Source organism: Abramis brama (genome assembly GCF_963993115.1).
Source record: "Abramis brama genome assembly, chromosome: 24".
NCBI lineage: Eukaryota > Metazoa > Chordata > Actinopteri > Cypriniformes > Leuciscidae > Abramis > Abramis brama.
The window spans coordinates 21,640,967-21,661,477 of NC_139986.1; the positions used below are offsets into that span (position 1 = coordinate 21,640,967).

The following is a 20,511-nucleotide window of genomic DNA, read 5'->3' on the forward strand; positions in this document are numbered from 1 at the left end:
ATTTAGAATTTTAGAATGGGTACCAAGTGTTCCTGTAGTTCAAACCGTAGAGCATGACTCCAACAGCGCCGACATCTACCTAGAATGCAGGCCTTGATAAAATAAATGCAAGAATTAATAAAATGTATACCTTAAATGAAATGTAAGTCACTTTGGATAACAGTGTCTGTCAAATGCATTAATATAAAAATAAATATATTTATGTGTTGTACATTTAATTTAATATTTTTTATTTATTAATATTTATTAAGGATTAATTAATATTTTGAATTAGCATTTATTTTTATATTTCCCATTTTTATTTTAGTTTGTTAGTAATTTATTTTTTATTATTTTTTTTAGTATGTTTTATTTTCCATGTAGCTTTAATAATTTTTTTTTGTTGTTTTAGTAATTTTAGTACTTCAACTTTGTTTATTTTATTTAATATTTATTTCAAATAACAGAATTTTATTTTTTTTATTTTTTATAATTTAAGATATTTTATTATTTCTACCATAAGCTTAAATTATATTGTATAATAAATGTGTGTGTATGTGTGTATATATATATAATTCAAACAATTTTGTAATACAAAAAGAAGCCGCTTAACTTCCAATACTGGGCAAATTTCCTGCGACGGCCTGGAAAGGTCTCAAACTGTTGCTGTTGAGTTTGTGGAGGGTCCAAGCTGCCCTCGCAGTGGGGTGCAGGAGTGGGATTAGACCCCTCTTCATCCCCAGTGGCACCACATTGTGCTCCAGCCTGCAGTGCATGGGGGGCTTCCTCTGATCGGCTAAAAGTGATTTTCTGGCCCCTATTGTGAGGTGATTTGGGGGCTGGTGACCCACACCACTTGCCCTGTGAACGACAACCTTCAAACACAGGCATGAGGGACCACATGAACCATACATATGGGCTGCTTTGATCCCGAACAGATTTCAGATGTGTGTAGGGTATTTCTAGCTCATCTGTTTCAGAGAATTTGTTTGTTTGTGCAAAGTCAGTGCTGATTAGTTGTGGCACAGCTGATTTTATGTCATGAGTCAGTCATGAGTGCTTTACATTTAAAGTCAGTCACATCTGCATTTTAAGTGTTTGGTTACATAAATCTTTCAGTATTCTTAATGAGTCATTGGTATCAGATGACTTAATTGCTTGGCTGAACAGTAAAAGGTGAGCAAAACGGTCATTTTCACAGTATTCCTGCACTGTGGTAATGTTAATGTGTAACTTGTTAGGTGCTGAGAACTTCTCACCAGGTGTTTCACAGCACCCTCGTTTGTCAGACGTCACCGTGAGTAATTCCTGGTGTCGAGCCAGGAATGTTTTTAGGATTACTGTTTCTTTCCCATGTGATACTACGGCCTGTCTCTCAACTGGTACACATATGTTGTGTTGATTTCACTCATGGTATAAAGATAACAATGAGAAATACAACTTCTCTTAAGTTTTATGGGAAAAAGGTTGTGCACTAGCCCCCTCTGAGAAAACCAATATGCTCCAATGTGAAATTCCAGCCTAAATTTAGCTGTCCCGTGTCATTTCAGTGGCTTGTTCTGGCATTTTAATGCAGCTGTGATCCAGCTGTACTCCTGGTAGATGACAGATCTCCTCTGATATGAGATGCTTGGTGCAGCCACCAGTCAGTTCTCTAATAAAGAGGTCCTTTAATGGCCACTTTGAAGATATTCTTGTTCAAAGGCAAAGTAAATGAGCTCATAAATGAGTCCAGATCATCTTTGAAGATCAAATTACACTTTCTTGTTTCATCAGAATTAGAGTTAGAGCTAGGAATCTTACTTAGAACCGCTTAACCGGTACCATTTAAAAAAAATACTATAACAAAATCATTTTCATGATGTTCATTTTCATTATGAAATTTTTGCAATATTTATTTAGTTAGTAAGTATGTACTTTAAAGAGGACCTATAATTCCCTTTTACAAAGTCTTGATTTTGTTTTTGGGGTCTACTAGAATAGGTCTTCATGCTTGAAATGAAAAGAAATTTGTGTGTGTGCATATTTTACATTGTTGCAGCACCTCTCTTCCCAGTCTGTCAGCAACACTCTGTTTAGTTTCTGTATCTATGAAGTTCCTCCTTTCCGAAAAGCGCAATGTGCTCTGATTGGTCGGCTGGATCAGTGTGTTGTGATTGTTGGTGAACCGCTTTTTAGCGTGTTTCAGAAATGTCACGTCCCTTAACATAATTGCATTAGATCCGGGGTGAAAAAAAATCAACATCTCTTGGACATTGCAACAACACACTACTAGTACTAACGCAACTCAACCAGACCCTGCACCCTTTATTTGCTTATGCCTTGGGCGGGAATTATTTAAATGAGGAATATTGTGATGTGTACGTTCCTGGAAGAAAACTCAATACAATCATGGCATTTCAGGGAGTTCAGAAACAGTGCGTACTGATGTAGCGAATAACTCCCTTTGGAGTGACTTTGTGCTTTGTAACTGTGCAGACCATCTTCATGCTCAAACAGCAACATTACACTCTAAAGAAAGTTGAAAATGTAAAAAAACATAATAGAACCTCTTTAAAGCATTAGACCAGCTGTTTTGCTCCTTTTCTCCTAGATTTCATTGCTTATCTATAGTGGAGCCCATTCAGGAGGTGAGCATGGAGCAGAGATTACAGCCTTCAGGGAAAGCTGAATGTAGGGCAAGGTGACATTCATTCCTACCCTGAGCAAACCACAGAGAATAATAGATAAGGCACAACTGTGAGATGTCAGGGCTGGCTGTACCAATGCACATGTGTGGGCTGCGGATAGCTGTTTACTGCCTGGTCTATGCTGATTTGTGGAGTTTAAACAGTTAGCCATCCTGAAACAAGATTTGTAGGCTGATCCCCAACTGATCCCCTACCTTTCCAAAACCCAAATTAGGTTTATTTTATTTTATTTTATCTTATTAGTTTTTAAAGTGATAGCACTATATTACACCAAATACTTTTTTAAGAGCATTATTTTTTACCCATTTTCCCTACCTCTATTGTTGAATTTTCTCATCTCAACTATTCAACTTTTTTAATCTCATTATTTATGATTAATTAATTATTAATTACTTATTCAAAAACACAATTTAAGGAATAAAAAATAAAACACACTAAAATAGTTTTTGTCAATGCTGTGATGCCGATGTCAATTTAGGCATCACAACATTAGAATCTACCGTATGAAATCTTTTGAAAATCAGCAAGTCATGCATAAAATGTCAGAATGAAGCATTTTTGTAGTTTATGGGTTTGTACAATTGAATTTAATAAAGCAGAAGTTCCAGAGAGAAGGGTCCACTGACCATTTGAGGCATTCAGATTAATACAAAGTCCTAACATAAGGAGCTCTGGAATGAAGAAAGTTTACGGCAGGAACTAAAGTTTGGAGAGAGCTGTAACCTAGTCAAACATAGGACACAAAGGAATGTTAAACAGTTTTCAAGAAACTGAAATGATAATGTTGGTCAATGGTAACAAGATACCACACCTGAGGGTCCCAGTAGCTTTGTCTTTTATCTCCAAACCAACCTAGCAAATATGGTCTACAGATTAACCCTAATTCTAGACAACCCCCAATCAAGCCCACCCCTCTGGATTAGCAACTTGAATCCAAGACAGCAAATTTATCCTGTAGATTAGATTAAGGTGGCCCTTCCGATTGGTACTGGATTAAAATGGTCTGGAAAGCGGTAGATTTTATGTGTCCCTCCAGTCTCCTTACCCTCAGTAAAGTCAGGAACGGATTAATCTCCTCCTCTCCCATACAAAACACAAGGGGTTCTATAGCGTAGCCCTGCAAGACCAAATGCTCAACTTGATCTGACTCAAATCCTGTTTTCGAGCAGTGGGTTCCTGGTACAAGATGAGTGGTTGAAGATTAATTGGCCCCTGTTTTGCATCTGAGGCCTGAGCCCTGGAAAGCCCATCAAAGAGACACAGCTTCATGTTGAGAGGGGAAACCCTGTCCATGGCTTATCCTTGGCCGAGCAACAGCTGTCTGGTTTTTCTCACGGACTTTATGGACAATTGCACAACTAGTGTTAAGACAGAATGAAATGTATACGTGTTCCACAAAAGAAAAAAATGCATAGGCTACTTTTCATTTTTGGGTGAACTATCCCTTTAAATGCTCAATATATTCAATGCATTCATGTTTGCGCACAAATGTAACGTAATGGGAAGGTTTTAGATATGTGAGAAGCAAAGGATTTCCATTTACATATTTTAATTCAAATTTTTCCATATTGGCATATTTGGCAAAAATGCTGGTTGAACACAGCAAGATAAAAAAAAAAAAAAAAAAAGTGTGTATAAAAAACTCACTTGAGGTGGAACTTTTTTTATTTGTCTGAATGTGCTTTTTTTTTTTTCTACTGAATAATTCATCAGATTATTGACTAATATGACCTTCCAGAACGATTTCACTCCAGACAAGTTGGTATGATTCTTTAGGGTCTTCATGTAAAGTTTGTAACATACTTTGGTTAAAATTCCTCAACTGTTGTGTAAAACAACACCCTTTTTCCTCCTCAAACAGCTCTGTTCACAGCGACCCGTTTCGGTGCATGTCTCTTTAAATGATAATGAGCAACTGCTCACCCCACCCCTCTCTTCCGTGGGGGGTGTCGCACAAGACTGCCTTGGCAACCTGCCTTGGTGGACAGTATACAAATGGCTGAGGGCGGAAATATGCTAATACGGGACAGTCCGTCAGTGGTTGTGGGCGGTGCATGAGCAAAATGACATCATATTGCTCTGAAAATCCAAACGATTGTTTAGACTTTTTGAGAATTAAAAAAAAGGAGTGAATGGATTTTTTTCATTGTATGATGGTTGTGTCCACACACTGCAAAGACACATTTATATGCAAATAAAATATTTATATGAATTTTGCATCCGATGACCCCTTTGAGGCATCAACCAATGATCGCTAGCAAACACAAGGTCCATAAACATTTTGTCTGCACGCTCTAAACTGCAAGTAATGTATTACATAATAAAATAATTATTTTTATTAAAAAAGATTAATAAAAGAGCCACAGTGGTTTCCACAGTTTCTACAACTTCCATTTTCCTTTCCATTGTGCAAATTGATTTTGTATTGCATTCCGCATAATATGGCATACATTCATTTTGCAATACATGACTTCAAGCTTGACTTCTTTTTTTACATTATATTATGATATGTAATATAAATCATATGCCATTTTTAGAGGATGAAGCGAGTAATCTGTTTAGATCTTGTTTGAATAGGATTTTTCTGTCAGATTTCTGTAGATTATGCTAATTAGAACCTCTGTGAAGCTTTTTTTGTGTTTTACTCTGTTTGACTTTTGACATTAAGTCAAAAGTTGGTTCTCTACCTTCTGGATGTCAGGTCTGCCAGGCCCGAGATGAGCTGGTCGCAGTAATCCGTGCGGAGAGAGCTGGGCTCTCTCTGTGTTCTGGTCGGCGTTGCTCTGTTGGAGATTTTCAGTCATGTTGAATGCGGCATAGCTGGAATGCTGGTGCTCATTTCTCCTCATAAACGCTACGTGGGGAACAGGAGGGAATGGTGGCTGTCTTTTTTCCCGCTCTCTGAGTGATTGACAGCTCTGCGGCCTAATGAAAGAAACAAGCGCATTCCTGCCTCCATGCAAGGCATCTGATTTATATGCAGAAGGAAACTTGGGAGTATAAATACTTGGAATATTTAATGGTAGTGAAGATATGGTTTGTCAAAATGGATGCATTTTTGCAAATAACATTCGGCTTCACAATCAGCTGTCCTTCAATCCCTCCAGAAGTGATTTAAAATCAATTTGAAGAACATCTCGAAGTGGAGTGTTTAAGGCTTTTCAACAATCAGGGCATTTTTGTACTTACTAATGGCACTTGATGAATAATGTGACCTTACCATGTCATTCAAGACAATGTTCATTTTTGCACAGCTTTTTGTTTCATAGTTTTTGCCTTTTGACAGAAATATCCTTTAAATTTAGTTTATGCCTAATTCAATCATTTTAGAAAATTTTAACAAAATGGCATCTAATTTTAGTCAATACGGATGCCCGAAGTATACTTTTGGCTTCATGCATTGTTAATATCTTGTGTATCTGGTGTTTTTTCGTTTCGTCATATTTTTGTCAACAGCATGTTTTATTTAAAATCGTTGATATGATCTTGATGCAATTTTCGTCTTCGTTATGCTTGAAGAAATAAAAAAAAGTCAATAATTTCATTGACAAGATTAAGACTTGATTAATTTAACGTTTGCAAGATATTTCATTTCATGTTGGCGAATGTTCTACCTGTCCCATTTGACGTCCAAGGCATGTCTATGCGAGTATGTGTGTGTGCAAGAGGCTCTTTTAAATGTTGGCCCTTTGTGTGCAGTCATGGGAAAGAGTGGATAAAAGGTGGATCAGCAGGGTACTTTGGGGCAGGGGGAGATGCTAACGCAAAAGGCCCCTTTACCGCGGAGCATGTAATATCCTGATCCTGGGAGCTTCCCTGTCACAGGGGAGGACCTGGCCCACCTACCTCAACAGAAAGTGCCCCGGGGTGGGCCGTAAGCGCTGAGGAACGCATTAGACCGTCCACCCTGGCAACTCTGGTCAAAAGGGCATGTTAAAGGCTAAGTAGTCTGAATTTTACCAAGTCTTTTGACTTCAAGACATAAAGGAGGAACGTAACCAAATATGTTGATCACCAAATTACTGACTCCTACACTCCTACACTGCTGTTGACCCCTAATCAGAAGATTATCATAATGAGTGTTCTTGCTGGCTTTTCAAGCAGGTGGTTGTTGTGGGACTCCAATTAAAATTAATTTTCAATGGTATAATAGCATGTTTTTTAATCCTTTGTGGAGTGGGGTTTACATTAAATACCATAAGCTCTTTATAATTTGATTGGGCCTCAGCTGGCTCAATTGTGACATGTTTAGTGATTTCACACTGGCCGTAGACCAAGAGGCCCTGCCATCCATCTCTCATATTTTGGAGCTTTATTATTACATTGTTCTCATGATTAGCCATGCATGATTGAGCAAGATTGGGGTCGCAGGAAGAGGAATGTTGCAAAGGTTTAGTATTGGTTGGTACTGTATTTTTTTTAATTGGATTTTTAAAATTTTAATTTAATTTTAAAATGTAATGGTTTAATTGAATCATTTATTTTTAAAACTAATAGTTTAATCACACTGTTATTGTAATGTAATTTTTATCAAATCTAAAAATAATATTGAATTTTTATACTGTATATTATAATTTATATAACACAACATTATAATATTCAGTATAAAAATCTTATTATAATATATATAATATATAATGTTGGCTGCATTTGAATTTATATTGACTTAATTTTTGTATTTATTTGATATTTTTTTAATAGAATTTTAAGAATTTCATTAATCAGATATTGGCCATAATGTGAAAGTAATTATCAGTAACAGCCAAAATTGTAATATTAGCGCACTCATTGTACTCTAAGCTTGTTTCTTATTACATTATTTATCGCTGTTTTATTTACGTGCTTTGGTTTAGCTGGTTTTGAGGAACATATATTTCCGAGAAAGGAGCCTTGGCTGTTGTACTTATTTGGAAGACATCTTGTGTGTTCGTGTGTTTACATGTGTGGCCCCTCTTTTCCCACTCCTACACTTGATGAGGCGTCACCATACAGGAATGCTGGGTTTCCATGACGCTAACTGGGTAAAAATGAGTCCAGAGTGGGCTTGCAGGAGTGGGCTTTCTATTCCTAGAAACACGCTTCCCCAGGTCTTAACCCAGGTGCACATATCTGGACCCATGAAGAAGATCCCAACTTCCCCCTTCCTTCGCTCTTCCGTTCCCTGTGGAGTCCTACGGCCCATCTCTCGTTTCTGAAAGCCTCCCAGATTTATTGTTCTATAAATGCCTCATGCTGCAGGCCCCAAAGAAGACATCCCAACTGTTTGCAAATGGCCCCCGGAGACAAAAGGAAGGTTCCCCCAATCAGAAAGGCTTTTCTTGTCCCGCTGAAAGCTCGCTCTTGGTTAAACAAGGTTTCCCGTCATCACCGGTGAGGGGTCTCTTCCCTGCTATATCAATCTTTTGGTGAGTGATCGTGTTTGGCCCTGGTTAGAACAAACTCAGTGCTGTTGTAACCATCCCAAACAGGGAACTGCAGGGTTAAAATCATCAACTTCCCATCCTTCCCGCTGTTCTAGGACTCAGTTGTGCTAATTGGTTGTTTTTTAGGATCGGCCCAAACGAGCAGGGAGCCATTTAAAGTGTTTGATGGCCCTGGGTCTTGTGGCCTCTATTCTCTCTGTTCAGCCATACCGAGAAGAACTGAACCCCCCCGTCCTTTCGGGATGCGTGACCGTGTGTGCATGTGAATGGGAGCGCTGTGTGGGGATGGGGCCTTGCTTTGTGTTTGTGTTATTGTCATTCAAAATGTAATGTCTTTAAAAGAGGGTTTTTAATTTGACCCCCACCAATTAAGAGATTTAGGCTCGGGTTGGTTGGCGGTCACCTTTGACCCACCTGCTTATTATACTCGCCGTCTTCACATCACGGTGTGAAATCCTCTTGTGCTCCTTCTGTTTCTCCGAATATCTCCCTGTCCGCTCTCATTCTCTCTTTACGAGATTGTTTCTCTTGATAGTAATGTAGATAACTGTTGCCAAACTGATTGAGAATTTCTCTTAGTAATTGTTCTTGGTCTCATGTTTCCCAAGTGAAATGCAAGCTTAATATAGCAGAGAACTTTAAGAATAGTATGGCAGTTTCAGCATTGCAGTGATTAAGATTAAGATTAAGATTATACTTAGTCAGCTAGTTAGTCCCATACATAACTCTGAGAGGTCTTGAGTTTGTGCCATGCTCTGAGAAAAACAGAAAAACTAGAAAAGCAAAACTTTGAATGTTGACTTGACAATCTTGTTTGAAAGTTTTGAAAAAAGTTTAGTTTAGGTATAGGTTTATCAGATTTGTATGGGACTTGCAACATTGCAGGGATTAAGATTAAGATTATGTTTAGTCAGCCATTGAGGTTGTACACAGTTAAGAAATGAATTGATGGTGTCTTTTACATTTTAATTAATTTAATGAATTTGAATTGAGCTAACAAACAGGATGGAGAATTGCAGTTCAAATTTGAATGTAACAAAGTCAAATTAAAATTCAGTAAATTCATATAGCTGTAAAAGCAAGATTTGTTGATGAAAACTTGGATGGAAGGATGGATACAGGGGTGTGGCTAATTCATTTAAAAAATGATCAAAACTTCTTATATTCCAAAAAATGTCTTCAGATAACTGTTATAACTCCTCAGATACAAATGTAAAACACTGTCTGTAGGCGATGTTCCTCTTCCTCTTTCAAGGCCTCATTGACTCATTGAACTGTAGATGATTTAACTTGGAAAGCATGGCGACTTCACAATCGCCTAAAGTAACCTTTTTCCCAGAGCTCAGAGTAAGACATTGTAGAGGTTTACAGGAACACATCCTGCACACTCCCACATGCAATAACCTCATCTGATGTGTAATAGCACTCATGACGAGGGGTCTCAGGGTCAGAAGTGCAGGGTTGGCCTCTTTCGAACAGGAGGGGAGCTGGTGAAGATTGGCTGCAGAAGATTAAAACAAAAGCTTGGTTCAGTTCTCATAAGAGAGCACTGGGTTATCTCATCAGGAAGCGCTTATACATGACACTTGATGAAGATAAATGAGTGCTAAAGCAACAGGACAGTGGCCTGTTCACACTGGTAAGGGCAGCAGGGTTGAACATCAATGTAGGTATGTCATTCTGTGAGCTTGGCATATTGACTCATGCAGTGGTTAGTCATTGAGCAAAGGAGTTTTCTAACATTTTAATGCCAAAGACCCCAAAAATTAGGACCCCCAGGCAAAGGACTCTTAAAATATAAAGGCAGCTATGTAATTTTTTATTTTTTTAATTTTTTATTTATTTTTATATAAAACCCACAGACCCAAGTTTGAAAAGGGCTGATTTAGCTTTTATTCAAAGTAACATACTGTACATTTAAAGCAATCCCAATTACTGCTCAAGGGCACAGTGGTGGTATTTATAGATCACCCCTTGTGTAATTATATCTTACGACCTTCCGGTTATCATTAATAATATCAGGGCATGTATGTACACCTGCATAGGAAGCCTATAGGGATTTACACATGAACGAAATTATAGACGGTACTTTTTCAACACTACTTAGTGCATCACTTTCAAGGTTCATATTCATGAGGAGCTGAGAAACACACTGATTTCTGTAATTACACATGACTTAGTGAACCACAGTGAGCGGAGTGTTATATCATAAGGTTGCATGATATATCAGGACCATATCAGTTAACGTCTTATTTATTTATTTATTCAGTCCGAATTGCACATTTTAAAAAATATATATTTAATTAATGTTATGAAAAGCACAGTAAACACTGTTTATGCTCATTTTTATTTATGATTATAATATTTATTGTTTAATCTTTCATGATTTATGTTATCATGTTGCGATGTCTAAATTGACTTGTAGCATACAAACAATTATATAAATTGTTTGTACATTGTGATTTTCTTTATATTATCGGCCATTTATTTATCTGTCATTGCCCACATCATGAAAATAAAGGCCAGTATTTTTCAATATCGTTGCATCTATAATATATAATGATAAAATTGTTTCCTATAACTTCCCTTGCGTAACTGTAATGTGGTCAGACTGCATTGGCTCTCTAAGGCCAGAGAGCAGCAGTCATTTCCATGGTAGTCACCATCCACAGCAGCATTAGTTCCACCGCAGGCTCTTTTTGTTGCTTTTCGGAAAAGAGATGGAGCGAAAAAAGAGGGTAGAGGGGGTAAAGTCTCCCTGATCCCCTTTTCCGTATGCCGGGTAATCCAGAGGCCACCGTCAGCACAAATGTGGCTTTGATAGCTGGGAGAGGGTGCGACTGAACATGGTGCCCCTGAATGTGTTTATGGGTAAGCGAGTGCGTGGGTATGTGTTTGTGTGCTATTGCGAATCTAGGGGGAAACAGGTCAAAAGAAGCTGTATAGAAAGAAGGCCCCATGTGGGAAGTTCAGTTTGAATGTGTCTGAAAGTCGGCACTATTGTTGGGTTGTGCAATGTGTGCTTGCACTGACCAGGCAGCAGGCCGAAATTACATAATGAAAGCAAATGTGTTTCAGAAATGGTTATCTCAGGCACAGAAGGTAATGAGATGTGAATGTAGATGTAGTGATCAGACAGGTTCATGCCATTGTGTTTTTGTTTCTAATCTAAACAAAAGATTCATTCAGAATAAGTGTTTGATGACGTATTAGTTGGAATCAGGTGTCAAAACACATGAATACAATTGATGTATTACCTAAGTTAAACTTGGATATCATATATTCGCACTTGTGTCTTGTGTGTCCTTTCAGAACACTTTATTTAGCTATTATTAGAGGTGTTTGCTAAATCAAGCATCACTGTTATCATTTCTGTCATGACCCTCTCGGAGGGTTTGTCATGGTAATGGATATGACAATATTGACATGTTTGGTTTGAGCAAGTACAGGACTTGCTACTGCCAATACATACACAGACACACTGCTGCTCTGCAATAGCATACATGAATTACCCATAGCAGATCTATACAGGTGGAGCTGGGGAAGGTGAAGGGTTTCTGAAAGCGCACACCAAATGCTACAGCAAACGCTGACTAAGTATTTGAAGGCTGAGCAGCGAGCTCATTGGCTACTGATACATCAGGCGCCCAATCAGCTGTTTCCTGATGTGACTGCAAGCAGATTGAGTTAAGGAACTATCAGCCTGCGCAATCTAGAGTCTCATGACAGAACTTTGTATTATGGATGTAACTAACTGAAGAGAATAGACCTTAGTCAGCGCCATATTTAATTTTTGACAGGAATAAAAATGAGGCTGTGCTGGATAGAAGTAGTTTGTTCCATGGATCATACTATTGTTTAACAACATACTGATTGTTCAGCTGAAAAAGTTTCAGTAGACAAAAACTCAGCAAACAGTTTTGAAAGTTGAATCGTGAAAATTATTTGATCTAGCCTTTATATAGTGCGAGCCATTGTAAAGACTGTAAGTCTATCCCTCACAGTCTTGTTTTCATTTGTTAAATTCAGTATGGCATCTAACCTGACCAGCCTGTTAGGTTTCTAATTAATAAAACTTGCGGTTTTTGCCCAATGAATTATAACATGGATGGGATGGGCTCTTTTGACTTGGACCAGTAAGCAGCCAGTCTAGCAATGCTCTAGCAACGATCCAGAACACCCTAGCAACTCCCTTGCAACCAATCATGTTTTTTCAGTTTTTTTTGTTTGTTTTTTTTTCAGAAAATGAAAGAGTTTGTGACTTTTTTTTCATGACTGTAATGCTTCCTTGTGTGTGTTTCAGATCACCAGGACTGTCTGCACCAGGTGGTTCACGAGCGTTTGGGAGAGCTGCTGCGTGTGTTGAAAGCTGTGATTTCCAAACATCACTCCTTGAATTCAGTTGAAATCCTCAGTGCGGCAGGGACCCTAATCGCAAAGGTCAAAGGTAAAGAGTTGTCTCACTCTCCTCCTTCGACTTTAATATTACACAGTGTAGAAGAATGAGGGAGAGACACTCATTCATTGCTATCTTGCTCCTCAAACTCTCTCTCACGGGCCTCCCACTCTAGTTTTGCACTCTGTATCACTCTAAATTGTCTCATGTCACTAGTAACGATAAACCCGAAATTGCCAGAGATGATTTTCCAGTAGGATTACCAGTGCATACAAAGCTCTGTGAGATGCATGTGGAAATCAAATAGAGACATCTTTGTTTCTCAAGCTTCTCACAGGGCTGACATTGGAAAAGCAGAACAATGCATGTCTAGAAGTGTGTTTGTGTGAGTGCACATATGTGTGGGGGAAAACGCTTGCTCGGAGTACAATGTCCTTGTCAGAGTAGAGGAATCCCGTTTCACTCGGTTCCACGGTGAAGATTAGCATCTCCATGCATGGCGATGCTTCACTTGGCTTGTGGACAAGAATCTCTGTATCTGCATAGCATCTAACAAACTTCTTATTTTGAGTGTTTTTCTTGTCCTGTCTTAAAAACCACTTAGTTTGATATTTTGTTATCTAAATCAATGATGTTTTAAGTGCTGCCTAAGTGTGCATATAGTTTTTAGGAACACTGCGTGCATGTTCAGGTTCGTCAGTATTCATTTAACCGTTAATTTAAGATTAATTTAACCACATTCGCTGATATGTAACCTGTAGTGACATTTTCAGTGCTGAAATGTCTGTTGGTTCTCACTTGTTAACACAAACAGAAGCAGGACTAAATGGCAGGTCTTGGTTTATTATTTGGTCATTTTACTTGCACTCTTCACTGTTATTGGGAACTGAAGCTAAAATGCCTAGCTTTGTTTTGACAGTTGATCTCATAGCGGGTCATGTGATGTTTTTGTATAAACACATCCCCAAACCTTTCAGTTTCCTCTTTCTAAACAGTTATGTTGCCATGCAGACCTTTTGGTTTCCTCTTTCTGTGCAGCTATTCAGTTTTCTCTGTGTAATCAAATTTATTTAACTTTAATCAGTTTTTTTAGTATGTGTAAACATTTTTTTTTCTAACATACATTCATTTTGTACATGTGCATAAATACTGAATGTATTATTGACAGCAAGTTTAGATACTTATGAATGCATATGAATCCTTTAAGTTATATAAATATCAGAACATTAAATTAGATTTGATTAATTTAATTTAGATTTATTGTAATTGTAGCAAATTAGGTTAATTAATATTATATTATTAAAATTCTATAAAAATATTATATTATAAATTAAATTATGGATTTAATTTATAAATAAATATTCTGCATTTACATTTTAGATGCTGTGAATATTGGATTTGGATTTCAGTGTTTAACCAAATGTACAAAAAAAAATATGTTTAAACATTTTGTATGAAAACCTTTAAATACTAATGATTTCACCCTTCGATTTTTTAGCATCTGTTAATAATAGTAAGTTCCTGAAGTTAAATCTGTGCAATTCCAGCTTCCACCACTAGAGGGGAAGATACTTCTTATGTTGGCACCACTTTTCAATAACTCTCTTCCAATAACTCTCTCTCTCTCTCTCTCAGATACACACACACACACACACACTGAAACCTTTGTAATGTGATACTTGAATAATCAGTGTTCTAGCTCTGTGGCTCGGAGATTAGAATAAGAGAAAGTTGAATATCCGGATCGGGGAGCTCCAAGCATGATAAGAACTCCACTGTGGAGTTTGAACAGGGCTGAATCTCTCATGTTCAGCTCGGCACATGCGTCCGCTGCAGAAATGTGACACTGACCCTCTTGGCTGGGCCTCAGGATGAGATAGGGACCAGCAGGAGTTTAGGCAAACCTTCATGGAGGCTCTAGGGAGGACTGCAGTCCAGAATGTTATGTGAACATCCCAATATAAACTCCCCAAAAGCCGAATATCCTGATGGGAAGATATGTGCTGATGTTGACGAACCTCGTGCGAGGTGTCCTTGATGATTTTAGCGCTCAGCATACCGTCCTGTTCTGATGAAATAAAAATAAGGCTTGTTTTCTTGAGCAAGAGCCACAAGGAGGTTTTTTACCTTCCTTTTTTCGTCCTGCATTTCTGTTATGCAAGAACTCATGCAACGTTCTTGCATGTATTGGGTTTCAAAAGTAATTGAAGTTTCTCTGTGGTACAGCGTCTCTCATGGGCTGCCAACAAAAAGGGGATGTGTTTGTTCCCATCAGCCTTGTGGCTCTTTACCTCTCACCACCTACATCCCTCAGGGACGCTCCAAGCCCCCTTCATCTGATGGACTCGAGACCTTTTGACTAAGTGCTGCTCTCCAAATTCCCAGAGCTTACAGAGACAAATCCATCAAATTCTTCTTCGCACCAAGTTAGGACTGCATTTTAACCACCTCTAATGTGAGGACGTGTCAGTGTCATCCTTATCTGAACAGATAAGTCTGGTATCTTCTGTGGGAAACGTCCAAACTGGGTCTCCGGGGGCTCAATGTTTGGTCTCATCCATGTTTTATCAGTTCCTCCCTCTAGATTTAGAGGTGAAATTGATTAGCAAGCCTCACTGGTGCCTGATTTCCCAGAGAGAAGGGGGAAAAACGCGAAAAAACAATGCCATTTTTGCTTGATGATGTAACTTCCACATTTGGATTGTGTGTGGATGGTGAGGGCTGCCATTGTGTTCTTGCGAGCTTCAGGATGTCCTGTTGGGGAGGGGTATGTGGAGGGACGAGGGGACGTAAGGACCAGACAGAACTTCGTAAACGGCGGTAGAAGGAGCTTGTGATCCGCATCACGTTCGCTTCAGAATCTAAAAACGTTTTGGGAAGATCTCAAAAGGTCAAGAAGAGCAGCCTAACTGTTTTGTCCATTCAGACCAGGAGTGTCCTCATGCGAAGTTTGTTGGAGAATTTTGGCGAAAGACCCTAAAAAGATTCCTGGAAACTAATCGATCTTGACTTTTCATCTGTCTTTTCCTGGCGGTTTGGTGTGTGCTAACTGGATGGGAAGTGTAGTGGTCGGTAAGTGTTTGCTTTGAGGAATTGTTTTGAGTCTTTGAAGACAGCTTCTTAATTTGCTTTTTAGCCACGGTGTGATTTTTGAGGGCTTTCAAGAGTTCTTAAAGCGTCTTGTTCTCAGTTGAGTGGCACCGGAAAGCTAAACTGAGACTGTAATGGTTAACTAAACCAGTAGTGACCAGATAGGAAGCTATACTAGGTATATAACAGGTGAAATATGTTGTAATGGAGTACCTGGACATCCACTGGCCTTCTTTCTCTTCACAAATCTTCTTTTGGAGGGTGTGTTGGGGTGGATTTGGAATCGTGGGGGGAGGGTGTTGAAGTAGGAATGGCGTCAGTGGTTTTGGCAAGGTCTGCCACTTGTTTATTTTCACAGTGTTTATTATTGGAGCTGATTGTAGCTTATTTACACTGCTGTTTAGTTCCTCCCTGTCTTTACTAGTCCAGTGTTTAGACTCAGGAAACAAAATTTTCTCTAGATTACAGACTGAGCCATAATGTTACTCCCAATCTTAGAGTAGAATTTGACTTAAGCATCATACATTTTTATGTAAAAGTTGATGGACACTAATTTATAATTGTTTAAGTGTTAATTAATACATATTATTAATTATGGTTATATTATTATAGTGACACCTTAGCTATACATTGATATATAATATGATTTTATGTATATTTATTTATTTATTCACTCATTTGTTTCAGTATCCATGTAATAATCAAGATAAAGTATTTTAATATTTTCATTTCAGACATTTTTTTTCTCATCTTTTGTCATCAAACAGGTGTTAACTTCAAGGAAGTGAATGAAGACAATAAGCAGACGCTCTTTTCCGAGATCTACACTTCCATAGATACATTGGCCTTCACGTTTGGCAATGTGTAAGTGCAACACAGGTGCTTCATTATATGTTGCTGTAAAATCATTGGTTTGTCATGAAACATTATCCGATTAGTCATTTAAAAAACATCTGCACAGAGGATAGTGACCTCCCTGAGTCAGCAAGCTGAATGTGTGTTCAGCTCATGTCTGTTTTATAAGATAACACCGACTCTGTGGTTTAGGTGTTGCTTGTTATTTTTCACATCAGGAGTGTGCATGATTGTGTGTGTGAGTCATTAGCTTTGTTCCTAAACCTAGTGACCTTCAGCATTTTAAGGCATCATAGGCATTTTAAAGGGCAACTTGATTATACTACCTTATAAGATGTTTTGTTTTAGAAAGATTACAAGAAAGCCTTGCATCATTTGAATAGAAGCCAATGGCTGCATCCAAACATGCATACATACAACTCCCACTATTCATAAAACAGTAGGCGAAAAGTACCCGACTGACTACTTCTGGTGAGATTCTGAAGTGTGCATCCAATGGACAGTTTATCCCATGAGGCCACTGGAGATGAATTGTGAATGGCAGCAAAGTGACACAACTGACACTGCAAGTCACATGATAATAACAACTTGCCAATGTAGTATTTACGGATTACATTCATACTACACATGCATGGCATATAGAACATACTTTTTTAACGGTTGTGATGTAATTACTTCAAAAGAATATGCAATTTTCGGAATTTTTGTGTGTGGTATGCATTTTTATGCTTATAGTGTATTGCAGTGTTAGCTTAGCAACATGCTAACAACAAACTCTATTGGAATTAAGTCAAGTCTCCCTTGCTAATTTTATTTGTCTATTTATTTTAGTTGCTGCGTGCGTATGTAGAGTAGACCACTCCAAATTGGTCACTTATGAGGTCTCATGATAGTTACGATACTGTCCACACAGAATGTGTTTTTAGCATTCCACTTCACTGTTTTTCCATTGTTTTTCTATGTAAACATGTGTTAGGAGAATGTGTTTCACCGTTGCACTAGGGTTTTGCGTCTTTTGCAGCATGACGCTCAAGTTAAAAGTAGTTCAACGTTCCAAAGCAGTCACTTACAAGGCTTTAGTCCTGCTGTGCATGTGCTCTTATGTGTGTGTTGTTTTAATGTTGAATTTGTTTTTGTCCTCAGAGTGTCTGACTTCCTTATGGGAGATGTAGAGAATGGCTCAGCCTCGGGGCTTCCTCAGGCCCGCAGGAGCAGGGTGAGATTTCCCGCTTTCCAATCCTCAATATACACTTTAAAGCAGTCCGAATAACAGGTGGCTGTATGTCACGTCAAAGGCTGAAGGATCTGGCTGCTTACTTGTGCTTTAGAGGTGGGGGTCAGAGAGTGCAATGCTCAGTAAAGGAAAATAGAAACAAGGTCTGTTTTGGAGAAGAGGGCTCTTCCTGTTTGGATCGCCCCCCGTGATATATCTCATGGAAAAAGCCAGTGACACTTTGGCATTGTGATTTGACTGAGTACTCTCAGATAAACCAGATATGGAAGATAAAACGTGTTTCCTTTTCTGTATTGGATTGTTTGTTCAATCTGCCGTCTCTTTTATTTCAGTCTTTTGAAAACTTGGCGGTGGAGTCCGGAGGATGTGGACCGGAAAAAGATGACCCTCCAGGTGAGAGTCAATTAATTTTTTTTATTTTTTTTTTATCAATAATTTATACATATAAGTTACTTACTTAATAAATATTTTATTTAATATTTAAATATTAAACATATTATATGAAATAATTTAAAATCAACATGAAATTCAATTGGACAATTTTCTCCTCATTCAAAATTTGTTTATTTATTCATTGATTTATTTATTTATTTATAATTATTTATTTTATTTATAGATCTGCTTCTGAAATGTTTTTATTTCATTTTATTTTATTTATTGATCTGCCTCTGAAACTTTTTATTTTACTTTATTTTATTTTATTTTATTGCTTCTCTGCCTCTGTTACAACTTTCTTTTTCGACTGTTAGCAATCTTTCTTATTTTTCAACTCCTCCCCTCCAACCACTTTTCATAAAGGTCACTTTTTATGATTCAATTGATTTCTGATGGATAAAATTAGGTCTGTTTATTTTTCTTCAATATCCTGTTTCAATTGTAAACGTCACATTACAGAAATAAAACCACAATTGCAAAGGTTTGAATTTAGCAGCACGGATCACACCCATGTAGACTCGCACATATCAAACAGCTCCCTGTTCTCAGATCAGATTTCACTGATCATTCTCAGCATGTGTGAATAAACTCTCGGCTCACACATTCGCTGTCACTTTAAATCCTGGCAGGGCTGCTTAGTGACAATCCACTCTAATACAGCCCCAAGGTCAGTAAACACTTTCCTTCTGCCCTACACACACACACATAGGCAAACACCCTGCCCCTGGTGTAAAATCACCTATGTCTGGGGTGGGCTTGCTGGGATCCATGCGACAGCCCTTGCTGTTCACCCTCACGGATGTGTTTGGCTATGTGTCTGTCCTTTTGGCAGGTCCCTCTCCTCCCGCGAGGGTGGAGGAGATGGATGGAGCTTTGCTCCGGAGTGACAGCGGGGTGGAGTCGGCCCTGCTCTATGCCAAAGCCTGGTCGAAATATACCAAGGAACTCCTGGCCTGGGTGGACAAACGTATTAATATGGGTGAGTCGAGCATCTAGATATCTGTACAAGCATGTTAATCTATCATTAGTAGATGAGGGAGTTACTGTTAGTTGGCTTCAGCTTTAGTGGTTAATTGTTTGTTTTTCAGTGACTAATGAAAATGTGATAATAAATATATGTATAATTGAATATTTGAGTAGGGTAAAGGTTACACAATCAGGCAAGCATGCAGGGCTTGCAAAACGAGAATGAGAAATGTTTAATTTCACGATTAGTAGCTATACCATTATATGTAACACAGGCAATGGTCATGATAATGTGATTCAAATGACACGCTTCCTTTTAAATGTTTAGAATCTGTAAGATTTCTTAAATGTTTTTGAAAGAAGTCTCTTATACTCACCAAGGCTGCATTTATTTGAAAAAAGAAAAACGAAAAGATTGTGAAATAATATTACCATTTAAAATAACTGTTTTCTATGTTAATATGTTTTTTTAAAATCCTGTGATGGCAAAGCTGAATTTTCATCCACTATTACTTTAATCTTCAGTGTCACATGACATCCTCAGAAATCATTCTAATATATATATATATATATATATATATATATATATATATATATATATGCATTCATAATTCATTGAGTGTAACAACTTATAATATATTTTAAAACTTATAAAAAACCTAAATTATAAAATAGTTTAATTAGTCGACTGACTGTGTAATTGAACTGACAAACCAAGACTCTATATTAATCATATCCTTTGAATTTATTCCCAGACATTGAGTGTGCAAAGTGCTATGCCAAGATGGCTGAATCTGCAAAGGCGCTGGCGTCTCAACAGGTCAATATTTCTATGAAATCCACTTCATAAAAGTACAATTCAAAAACTTACACATTTCCATTCTCAGACTATAAAAAATATTTGCTAAGTAAGCAATGGTGCTATCAAATCTTTGTATCTGTTTGTTCAATCCTTTGTGGTTGATTCCAGGAGCACATGCCATTCCGGGATATTTACATATCTGCCTTCAAAAACGATATTGAATACAGCCATTTGATCATGCAAACCACAGCTGCTCTACAATCTAACAAATTCATGCAGGTACAACTACTATTCTCTTTCTGATTTTGATCTTATGCTCTCATTGTGTAACTGATTATTAATTGAAAATGTACTAGTTTTTTTAAAAGTGTATGTCCTTTTTTAGCCTCTGCAAGCTCGAAAAAATGAGCTCGATAAGTTGAGAAAGGAGGTGAAGGAACAATGGCAGAGAGAGCAGAAGAAAATGGTGGGTAGATTTGTATGCAAATCAATCAAAAGCAGTATTTGCGAAACACGTTGCTCACTATGAGGTCCCTTCTGAAAACCGAATTGGCTCAGCTGTCAGCCTGTTTGTTGTTCAAATTCCTCTGCTGATCTAATAGAGGCTCTGTGTTAACACTAATTACATCAGATTCAGTTGC

At 37.9% G+C, this 20,511-nt stretch overlaps 1 protein-coding gene across 4 annotated transcripts in view; it reads left to right on the forward strand.

Moving 5' to 3' along the window:
- Window positions 1-20,511, forward strand: part of arhgap29a (Rho GTPase activating protein 29a) — a 39,531-nt gene that overhangs the window by 8,199 nt on the left and 10,821 nt on the right. For 2 of the 4 annotated variants that reach the window (XM_084103416.1, XM_084103417.1), the window contains exons 3-10: window positions 12,396-12,539; window positions 16,346-16,442; window positions 17,577-17,649; window positions 18,000-18,060; window positions 18,935-19,081; window positions 19,824-19,888; window positions 20,039-20,149; window positions 20,256-20,336. In XM_084103416.1, coding sequence (XP_083959542.1) covers window positions 12,396-12,539; window positions 16,346-16,442; window positions 17,577-17,649; window positions 18,000-18,060; window positions 18,935-19,081; window positions 19,824-19,888; window positions 20,039-20,149; window positions 20,256-20,336 — 779 coding nt within the window. Of the gene's footprint in view, window positions 1-12,395; window positions 12,540-12,875; window positions 13,055-14,785; window positions 15,561-16,345; window positions 16,443-17,576; window positions 17,650-17,999; window positions 18,061-18,934; window positions 19,082-19,823; window positions 19,889-20,038; window positions 20,150-20,255; window positions 20,337-20,511 lie in introns of those variants that run through there. The other 2 variants (XM_084103419.1, XM_084103418.1) reach the window with 2 other exon arrangements.